Raw genomic sequence first — 10,874 nt, 5'->3', positions numbered from 1 at the left:
CCAATGGGGAAAGAGAGAGGAAAATGCGGTCGGGAAATTGGGATAAAAAGGAGGCTGCGCCCTCCAAAAATTTGAGAGACCCCAGGGGAAATGCCCCATGGCCTCTCCCTTTATTTGAATAAAGTAACAGGACTCCTCTGTCTCCTTTTTGGACATAAACCTCTGGTGTTTGTGGATTAATTTTCCTGACAGCTAGGTTAGAGCTGTTGAACTGTCAGTGGGAATGCAAACACCAAGCTGTTGAGCTTTTTGTTCCTGGTAGCTTTAATGTGTCAGCAGTCCCTGGTGCCATTCCCTTTGTATCCTGATTCTGTGGGAATGAAGTCTTAGGATGGTAATTAGAGCTGAGAAGAAAAGTGTTGATAGCAGAGGTATGATGGAAGTTTTATGGGTGCAGTTGAAGCTGTTGGCAGCAAGAGCTTTCTCGGCTGGCACTGTTGTGAGCTCTGGTTTTGCCAGATGGTTTCAAGTTGGTGGGCAGAATCTGCGAGAGGGAAAAGATTTGTTAGGGCAGAGGAGTTCGTGTTGCCGTTTGAGACTATTGCAAAGAAGAGTCTGCTCTTGGAAAGGGAAGATGAGGGAAATCTTTTTGTCCTGACACCGTTGATTTGAGTGGCAGGGACGTTTGCAACTTGCCTCTGCCCTTGGGGTGGGTTTCGAGCAGCGCCAGGTGCTTGGCCTTCTTTTGCAAGTCCTCAGCGCCATCGTGTGCTTGTTTCGATGAGCGCTGACAGTGCCGGGGAAAAAGCCAAGCGCTTGGCTGGCGCGGCCCCAGTCGTGTGCGAGCAGTCGGTGGAAGAGCTCCGCTGTGCATCCTGCCTCTTGGAGACATAAAAGAATGTGATTCTGCACCTAGTGGCAGAGAAATCGTTTCATTGCTGGCTGTGCAGTTTATAGGCTGCAAAAGTAAAGGCAGTTTCAGCACGGCCTCTTCCTTTTAGGACCTTTTCTGTGCGATCAGCTGCTCAACATGTAACTCGCGCCCACTGAACTGCATCAAACTCCCTGGAGATATGCACTTTCCTTCAAGCTCCATGTGCCATCTATGTACCTCTCACTCTTACAGATCCCAAACCCCCTCAAAACGTCCAGCAGCTGCTCCCAAAGTAAAAATCCTAGAATAAAAAGCCAGCACTGGCCTTCATAGTCCCTTTGCAGGGGACTCTAGAAACTAGACATAACACACTAGTAATTCACACTTCCCTTCTCAACTATATATAGAGAATCATCACACTCTCTCAAAGTGGCAGAGTCCATCGCTACAGTAAAGCAGACGGAGAGGTGTCAGAACAGAAAGCATTTGCTGACCTTCCCTCTTCCCTGTGAAACCTGATACTTGCAGCAGAATCACTTTCATACACATTCACTGTCACCGAGTCCAAGCAGCTATAACTCACAGAGAAGGAAGTGTCAGGTCAAAAGACGTTTCTAAGAAACATCCTTCTCCTAGAAACATTTAACTTGTGCGCAGCATAGTGGGACTATGCACCTTCCTTATCACATACATGGACTGTCCCGTTTTTCACTCTCGCAGCTCTGTTGCCAACATCCAGCAGCTGCTCCTGTCAAATAGGCTCTGGAAGTAAAAGCCAGTACTGGGCTGCACCTTCCCCTTGCTGCACATCAACCACGTCAAACTCACCGGTGCACTTTGTACTTCTCTGCTGCATCTACAGTTGTGTTCTCTGCATCTTGGAGCCAAAAGCAAAGTGCAATTGTTTCCACAGAGGGCTGGAAGAGGAATAGGTAGCAGCAGCACAAGTAGCTGCCGTTGAACTTCCCCCTTACGACTGCTAACTTGAATTTGGCAGGCAAATGAGTGGTAGCCACACTCCTCTTGCAGCCTGTATGACACGCACACAAGCCGGGTGCTCTGAGGCTTCGTTCTTCGCCTTTTGTAACCAGTCATTTTCCCTTCTCCCAGAGGCACACAGTCGTCTACTTCTCGCACAGAGCATGGTGCTGGCAGCAAAGCACCCCAGCACACTGCTTCTGCCGAAACACGCCTGGGCCATGCTCTTTCCTTCTCAGCACTAGGTAGCACCACATTCTGCCTCTCTTGCAGTCTGAATCTAAACGGAAAGCTTTTCAGCTACGTCTTGCACAGAGAACTGTGCCAGGACAACAAGCTTGCCTGGAGCTTGCCCCTGAAACTTGTGGAAACTTGTATTTACACCACATTCAAGGCACAGTCCTCTTTCCTTTACAACCTGCAAAGCACCATCAGATCGCGGTGCTCTCTGCACGGTCCTTCTCAGCTTGAAGTACCACTGTACATATTAGAGCCTCGCAAGGACCAAAGATGTTGGGTACACCTCTCACACAGAGAACTGTGCCAGGACAAAAACATGTTCTTCATTACCCCTTCTCATCACCCAGATCGTGGTGCTGTGTTCTTATCCTTAACCAATATCCTCCTGCCCCACTTTTCCCAGTCATCCCACCTCTCCCAGGCCCCAGTCCCCTCTTTTCCTTGTCTCTCACTGGACCCCCATTCCTACCTTTCCCAGACTCCTTTTCCTTCACACCAGGGACTCCTGAACTCCCCTTCCCAGCCATTCCAGGCCTCTCCACCCTGTGACCCTCCTTTCCCTGGACTCTCCATCCCACCTCTCCAAGTCACTGCACCCCTTTTCCTTGATGCTGGGGCTCCCTTGAGACCCTGTGGGCCCTTATCCTGGACCAGTACCTGCCAGCATCCCCTTTCCTGACTATCCCACCTCTTCCCACCCCTATTCTCCCCTTTCCTTGACTCTGGGACCCCTCAGACTCCCCCCCCAAAAGCTCCCCAGTTTCCCACTCCCTGCCTTTCCTGTTTGTGGTGCTGTCAAAGCCTGGCCCAGGCCTCCCCCAGTTTGTGGTTTTGGGGTATCTGGACAGGACTCCCTTGGAGCAGGGCCAGAACCGAGCCGGAACTTTGGGATTCCTGCACCCGGATGATTGAGTGCCCCTGGCACAGCCACCCCCGACCTGGAAATGCTGCGAGTCTAGCACAACCAGAGCAGGGAGAGTGGGGGGGGGCTGGGGGGAATCCATGGGAATGGTGGGATCTGTGGGAATGGGATGAGATCCGTGGGGCTGTGATGAGGACCCATGAGGCTGGGATAGGATCTGTGGGGCTGGGCTGGGAATTCATGGGGCTTGAACAAGGATAGAAAACATAAAGTGGGGATCAGCCCCTACAGTGCAGGATCCCCAGAATGCTGCTGGGCGGATCTGTGCTGCCTTCCCAGCCCCATCCCGGGTGTTACCACACCTGAGCTCCCTGATGCCGAATCCAATGAGGATGATGATGATGGCAGAAATGACAGACACAGTGACCAACACCACATTGAGATTCCAGCCAGATTCTGGCTCTGGGAAGCACGGGATGGTGAGGAGGTGGAGGAGAAACCCCATCCCGCTGCTCCACATTTCCAAATTCCTCTTTCCCACATTCCCTCTTCCCACATTCTACATTCCCAGCCTCATGCCGGGAAAATGTAGGGAGTGGAGAACTGGGGGAACATGGGGATTTAGGAGATCTGGGGATCCCAGACTCAAGGAAAGGGGAGGCTGGGGGTGGGGAGAGGTTGGACGGTCAGGAAAGAGGGTTCAGGGGGGATTGGTGCAGGATAAGGGGATGCACAGGGTACATGTTGCTGGGGAAGATGATTTCAAGGAGGTGCAGGGTCTTGCAGAGGTGGGATGGGGATTCCAGGGGGTTCCTCTGCCCAGGAAAGGGTATCCAGTGGTCCCTAGTTTCAAGGAAAGGGGAATCATGGGGTGGGGAGACCCGGGATAGCCGGGAATGGATGACCCTGAGGTCCCTCAGTGTAAAAGAACAGGAGGTCTGGAGGCTGGCAAAAGCAGGAATGGGGATTCAGGTCCCAGAGCCAAGGAAGAGGGGAAGGCTTGGGGACTGGTGACGATGGGATGGCCAGGAAAGGGGGCGCCGGGGAGTATTAGTGGATAAGGGGTGCAGGATAAGGGGTCCCGATAAGGGGGTTCGGGGGGGCCTGGTGTGGAGAAATTGGTGCGGGGGGTGCCAGTACCAGGGCTGGGGGTGCAGGGGAGTCCCAGTGCACAGGAATGAGGATTCAGAGCAGTCCCAAGGTCAAGGAAATGGGGTGTACAGGGATTGGGAGAGGTGGGATGGGAGGTTCAGCAGGTCCCCAGTGTTGAGCAAAGGAGGTCATGGGTTAGGGAGAGCCAGGACAGCTGGGGAGAGGAGCTAAGGAGGTCCCCAGTGTTAAGGAAAGGGGGAGCTGGGGACTGGAAAAGGCACAAATGGGGGTGCAGGGGGTCCCAGGATGAAGGAAAAGGAGGGACTGGGGGCTGGGGGCTGGAGAGCCGGGACGGCCAGGAAAGGGGGTTCAGGGTAGTTCTGTGCTGGGAACGGTGGATCAGGCAGTCCTGGTGCTCGGGAATTGCGGATCAGGGGGTCCCAGGGTCAAGGAAAGGTGGGGATAGGGGTGGGCAGAGGCGAGATCTCCAGGGAGGAGGGATCAGGGGTCACCGGTGTTGAGGAAGGGTTTGGGGACTGGGAGAGGCAGGAATGGGGGTCCTGGGGGTGCCAGTTTCAAGGAAAAGGGAGAGGCTGGGGGCTGGGAGAGGTGGGATGGCTGGGAAAGAGGATGGAGGGTGGTGCCAGAGCCAGGGGAATGGGGTGCAGGGGGGTCTCGGCGCACAGGAACGTGGGGTTCGGGGGGGGCACGGTTCCCGGGAATGGCGGTTCACGGGGTGCCGGTGCCGGGGTCCCACTGTCCCCTCGCCGCCCCCAGGAGCGCCCCCGGCCCCAGCGCTGGAGCCATCGCGCGGCTCCGCTGCGGCCCCGGAGGCGCCTCCGGCCCCGCCACTGGCGCCGCTCTTCCCTGCCCTCCAACGGCAGCTCGCGCTGCTCGTGACTGCGGAGAGCCGGCGGGGGCACGGGAAGCTCCCGGCGCACGGTGAGTGCCCCTCTTTAGGCTGGCGGCCAGCCCCAGAGCTATCGCTTGGGTAATGTCCTCACAGCCATCTCCGGGGCCGTTTCTTGGGTAATGTCCCCACAGGCACCCCCAGGACCATCACTTGGGCAATGTCCCCATGGCCGCCCCCAGGACCGTTTCTTGGGTAATGTCCCCACAGGCACCCCCAGGACCATCACTTGGGCAATGTCCCCATGGCCGCCCCCAGGACCGTTTCTTGGGTAATGTCCCCACAGCCACCACCAGGGCCATAATTTGGGTAATGTTTTTCACAGCCACCCCCAGGGCCATCGCTTGGGTAATGTCCCCATCGCCACATCCGTTGAGATCAGATGTACTGGATGCTGGCCAGTAGTGGTGATCTGATAACACCTCCCTGAGGAGGAAGGACCTGTCACCGGCTCACACAACGGCCATGGGGGTTGCGACACCCAAATCACCCAAAACAGCAGGTTTGCACCCCACAGCCCCTTACTCTTCTCTGAAGGCATCTCCGGGACAAGCTGCAGCTTGTCATGGCCACCTACAAGGTGACAGTGGCAACAGGTGACATGGTGGAAGCTGGGACCAACAACTCCATCTCCATCACCTTGGTGGGCAGCTACGGCGAGAGCCGCCAGACCACCGTTCCCTTCTTGTTCCAGCCAGGGAAGGTGGGGATGGGAATGAGGACACAAGGGGTGGTAGAGCTGTCGTGGGGACATGAGGGGTGGCACCGGCTGTCCCAGGAATGTGAGGGGCTGCATGGACTTTCCTGGGGATACAAGGGGATGGTGGGAAGGGATTTGAGGGAGATGGAGGAAAGGGGTTCCAGGGTCTGGAGGAAAAAACCATTTGGGGAGGATGGTGGGTAGTGGTCAGGGGGGGATTGGAGGAACGGTGCTCTGGGGGGATGGAGGAAAAGGACTTTGAGGGGATGGTGGAGGATAAGGGTCCTGGAGGCAATGGAATCAAGTGGGGATGCTTTGAGCCCCTTCTCTCCTGGTGTCCCCTGGTGCCACGACAGGGCATCTGCCCATCCCCTCAGAAGTCATTTCCTCCTCTCCAGGAGAAGAACCTGTCTGTGCACTGTGGGCAGGACTTGGGCCCCATTGTCCTTATCCGCCTGCACAAGTGGCGGCTCTTCTTGGAGGACGCCTGGTTCTGCAAGGACGTCCGGGTGACAGCCCCCAACGGCACCCTGTATCGCTTCCCCTGCTACCAGTGGCTGGAGGGGGTCACCACGGTGGAGGTGCGGGAGGGCGCAGGTAGGACCCACCCTGCCCCCATCCTGCTTTTGATGTCCAGAGCTCCGACTTTTGACACCTCCCTTCTTTCAGGGAAGAAGCTGGTGGATGACAAGCTTCAGATCCTCAAGGAACATCGTCGTCGGGAGCTGGCAGCACGGCAGGAGGCTTACCGGTGACAGCAGGGACATGGGGACAAGGCCAACTTTGGCCAGGTGGGCTGGTCAGCAGTGATGCTTACATCTGCTCCCGTTTCCCCTGTTCCTCAGGTGGAAGAACTTTGCCCAAGGCTGGCCCCGTTGCCTCAGCGTGGACTCCGTCTTCGAACTTGACTCGAACATCCAGTTTTCCTGCATCAGGGCCACCAACTTCACTGGTTTCCTCATCTTCCAGTAAGCAGTGCCCTGAGGCCAGGGAGGACCTGGGTGATGGCAGGGAAAGGGGCCAGAGAACAGAAGGGGTGTGCTGAGGTCCCCCTCTGCCCTGTAGAGGGGCCTCCCACTTTCTGTCAGGGTTCCTACTGAGACGCACCTCCTGGAACAGCCTGGATGAGATGCGCACCATCTTCTCCCGGACACAGGGCAGGGATATTGGTGGGTGCCTTGTGTACTGTCCCCTGCCCTTCCCCTGCATAACTCAGGGCTTCACAAGATGTCCCTGAAGGGTCAGTAAGTGGGTGCTGATGTCTGACCGTCCCCTTAGTCCCTGAGTATGTGGCCAAGCACTGGCAAGAAGATGACTTCTTCGGTTCCCAGTTCCTCAATGGCAACAACCCCATCATCATCCACCGCTGCACCACACTGCCGCCCAAATTCCCGGTGACACCAGAGATGGTTGCTGGCTCGCTGGGGGATGGCACTGACCTGGGCAAGGAGCTGCAAGAAGGTCGGATCTTCATTGTGGACTACAAGGTGCTGGAGGACATCCCGGCTGACACCATTTACGGACGCCAGCAGTACGTAGCGGCCCCGCTCTGCCTGCTTCACCAGGGCACTGATGGACTCCTGCGTCCCATCGCCATCCAGGTAGGGATGTCCCACCCCAAACCCTGCCATCAGGAGGATGACAATGGTCCTAGACCACCGTGTGGTGTCCCATAGCTCAGCCAAACGCCAGGACCCTGCAGCCCCATCTTCCTGCCGAGTGATGATGAGTGGGACTGGCTGTTGGCCAAGACCTGGGTGCGCAACGCCGACTTCTACAGCCACCAGCTCCTCACCCACCTGCTGAGGACCCACCTTTTTGGGGAGGTCTTCGCCATTGCCACCCTGCGCCATCTGCCCACCTGTCACCCCCTCTTCAAGGTAAGGTCCCCCCTCAGGGCCACCCACTGCCCCCCCTGCCCCCAGATCTGAGGGCAGTTATGCCCCACCTGACAGCCCCCCCAGCTCCATGGAGGGGTCCCTGGTCACCTGCCAGGTGTTTGTTCCCCCTCAGCTCCTCATGCCCCATTTCCACTTCACACTGCACATCAACACCTTGGCTCGCAGTGTCCTCATCAACCCTGGTGGCCTCATTGACAAGGTGAGCCCTGGGGCCTGAGAGCACTGGGGCCTATTGGGAGCACTGAGGGCCACTGAATGCTCTGGGGTATTGGGAGGCATGGGGGTGCTGGGGTCTACTGGGGGCACTGGAAGTACCAGATTCTATTTGGGGCACTGGGGTCTCCTGAGAGCTCCGGGGTCTACTGGAAACACTGAGGAGTACTGGGGTGTACTGGGAACACTGGGTGTACTGGAATTGCTGGGGAGCACTGTAGTGTACTGGGGGCACTAGGGGACACTGGGAAGCATGAGAGACCTGGGAGACACTAGAGAACATGTGGTGGAGGACACTGGAGAGCACTGGAATATAATGGAGTACCAGGGGCACTGGGTGTGTAGTTGGAGGACTTGTACCCTGCAAGCAGTGCAGAGTACTGGGGTGTACTGGGAACACTGGAGGACACTGAAGCTGGGCTCTCCTGCCCTCCCCACCCATGGGTGGCCCTCCTTCCAGGGCTCAGGGGTGACCTACGAGGGGCTGCTGCTGGTGGTGCAGCGAGGCCTGGAGCAGGTGACCTACACGTCCCTGTGCCTCCCCGATGACATCCGCCACCGCGGCATGTCCCACGTCCCCAACTACCACTACCGAGATGACGCGATGAGGCTCTGGGAAGCCATTGAGAGGTGAGACTGGCTTCGGGGGTGGAGGGTGGTCCTGGAGTGCTCCAGGATCTCACAATCACCTCATCCTTATGGCAGCTTTGTCACCGGCATTGTGACATTCTACTATGGTGGGGATGCAGCAGTGAGCGGGGACACCGAGCTGCAGGCCTGGGTGATGGACATCTTCACCAATGGCTTCCTGGGCAGGACCTCCTCAGGTAGCACACCTGCAGCTGCCACAGGATGTCCCCAGGGGAGGCAGGGGACAGGCAGATCCCTGACGCTCTTGGCTGTCGCCACCCCCACCCAGGTGTTCCGTCCTCGCTGCAGACCGTGGCAGAGCTCATCAAGTTCCTCACCATGGTGATGTTCACCTGCTCGGCGCAGCACGCAGCTGTCAACAACGGGCAGGTGGGACATGGGCCAGGGACCCAAAGGATATCCCCAGCTGTCCTCGAGCCATGCTGGGGACATGTTCCCCTCCCACTCCTCTGTGCACAGGAAGGATGTGCCCATCCTGAACCAATGTCTATGTCACACCTCCCTACATGCCAGATGGATGTCCCCATCCATCCTATCTCCGTGTTGGAAGGATGTCCTCATCCTACAACCCCATCCAATGTGTCCTCATGCCAGAAGGATGTCCCCATCCATCCCCTCTTCATACCGGAGGAGATGTCCCCCCTCCATCTCCCTTGCTGTGCTGAGATGTCGCCATCTGCCCCCCCTCCCCATGCCAAAGAATGTCCCCACTTGTCTCCTCACTGTTTCAGGGGAATGTCCCCACCTGTCCCCTCACGGTTTTGGGGGGATGTCCCCACCCATCCCCTTGCTCTTTTGGGAGGATGTTCTCTGCAGTGACCTCTCCCCCTGCAGTATGACCTGGGAGCCTTTGTCCCCAACGCCCCATCCTCCATGCGCCACCCACCACCCTGTGAGAAGGGCCGGGCCTTCCTCCAGCACTTCCTTGACACCGTCCCCGAAGTGGCCACCACTGCCAACATCCTGGTGGCCCTCATTCTCCTCAGCTCCCAGCTCAAGGACAGGGTGAGTCTGGCCTCACGGTCCCCATGTGCCCCCCCAAACAGCTCTGTGGGCCCAGGGAACTGCAAGAGGTGTCCACAAGGGTGGGTGTCACCACCTTTGGTGCCACCAAGTTTGGGGGATGGCCACCATTGCTCCACAGCTACCAGGTTGCCAGAGAACCCCCAAATGGCACCAAGGGTTTGAAGCGGAAGGGTCCATGTCCTTGTCCCCTCTAGAGGCTCCTGGGACAGTACCCCGAGGAGTGGTTCACGGAGGCGGAACCCCGGCGGCTCATCCGGGCCTTCCAAGGGCAACTGGAGGAAATCCGGGACCGGATTGAGGAGAGGAACTACCTGGCTGAGCTGAGATACAACTACCTGAACCCGCTGGAGACGGAGAACAGCATCTCCATCTGAGCATGGGAGCTGCACCCACTCAGCACCCCCAGCACTCCCAGCACCCTGCACCTGGGCACCCCCAGCACCCAGCAACCCCAGTATCTGGACACCCAGTGCACCCAGCACCTCCAGAACACCCAGCACCCTGCACCTGGGCACCCCCAATACACAGAACCACCAGCATCTGGACATCCAGTACACGCAGCGCTCCCAGCATCCCTTACATGGCCATCCCCAACACCCTTGTCACCCAGCATCCTGCACTTGGACAATGCCAGCAACCCCACGACCCCACACCTGGAAACCCTCAGCATCTATCCCCAGCACCCTCAGCACCCCCCCACTCCATTTCCTTCCCCCCAATAAATGCCAGCTGTCCATCCTTACTGCATGTCCATCCCTAAAACCACAGGGATCCACACAGCCCCCACTCAAAGTGGGAGATGGACTGAAGCAACTGGGAGACATGAAGGAGTGCCCAGTGCTCCCAGTGGTCATCACTGGTCCCCAGTGACCCCAGTGCCCCCCTGCAGTGCTCCCCTTGTTGTGGGCAGAGTGGGAGCTTCAGACAAAGTTTATTAGAGAAGCTCCTTTTGAGATATAAGGTGCAGAGAGGACCCCCAACACCCCCAAAACATACCCAGGACCCCCTGGCTTTCTAAACCTCTTCTCAGAAGGGAATGTGGGTGTGGCTGGATCCAATCCAAGTCCAGCTTCCTCATCCTCCTCACACGCAAGGTGCTGCAGCCCCACCTTGGAGGCCCTTCACTGAACCTGCTCAGGCTTTCGGACATCTTTTGTGTGTTGAGGAACCAAAACCAAGGCATAGTAACCTGGATAATCCGCATCCTTGATCTCCTGGTCACACAGCCCAGGGTGCTCCTGGCTTTCCTTGTTGCCAGGGCACATGGCTGCCTCCTGCCCCGCTCCCTGTCCACCAAGACCTTTCCCACAGGGATACTCCCAGCCAGGCAGCTCCAGCCTGTGCCATTACAGGGGCTGATACTGGCATTTGTCCTTCTGGGATTTCATGAGTGGGTGAACTGAAGATATGCAGGTAACCAAGATGGCCAAAATCCACAGCTGAAGTATAAAGAGTAGATTTTATTCTATCGCCATGCTAGCAAAATG

The 10,874-nt window shown here is 57.3% G+C and overlaps 1 protein-coding gene across 1 annotated transcript; it reads left to right on the top strand.

Moving 5' to 3' along the window:
- Window positions 1–4,707: 4,707 nt before the first annotated feature.
- LOC120412173 (polyunsaturated fatty acid lipoxygenase ALOX15B-like) lies at window positions 4,708–10,129 on the top strand. The gene is made up of 14 exons (XM_039572509.1): window positions 4,708–4,928; window positions 5,434–5,599; window positions 5,995–6,193; window positions 6,266–6,347; window positions 6,442–6,564; window positions 6,662–6,765; window positions 6,875–7,197; window positions 7,273–7,476; window positions 7,610–7,696; window positions 8,171–8,340; window positions 8,416–8,537; window positions 8,630–8,730; window positions 9,196–9,366; window positions 9,582–10,129. Exons 1-14 carry the CDS (start codon window positions 4,708–4,710, stop codon window positions 9,759–9,761), a joined length of 2,253 nt encoding a protein of 750 aa, XP_039428443.1. The 3' UTR covers window positions 9,762–10,129.
- Window positions 10,130–10,874: the final 745 nt, after the last annotated feature.

This window comes from Corvus cornix, unplaced genomic scaffold (assembly GCF_000738735.6).
Source record: "Corvus cornix cornix isolate S_Up_H32 unplaced genomic scaffold, ASM73873v5 scaffold17, whole genome shotgun sequence".
In the NCBI taxonomy this organism is placed as follows: Eukaryota; Metazoa; Chordata; class Aves; order Passeriformes; family Corvidae; genus Corvus; species Corvus cornix.
This window is presented reverse-complemented; position numbering and strand designations above follow the sequence as displayed.

Excerpts from the sequence above, each read along its gene's own strand:
- LOC120412173 (XM_039572509.1), top strand. The coding sequence starts at position 4,708 with ATGGCGGTTCACGGGGTGCCGGTGCCGGGGTCCCACTGTCCCCTCGCC. Across the intron at positions 4,929-5,433 it reads CGGGAAGCTCCCGGCGCACG|GCATCTCCGGGACAAGCTGC; the intron begins GTGAGTGCCCCT and ends TCTTCTCTGAAG. Across the intron at positions 9,367-9,581 it reads GCTCCCAGCTCAAGGACAGG|AGGCTCCTGGGACAGTACCC; the intron begins GTGAGTCTGGCC and ends TGTCCCCTCTAG.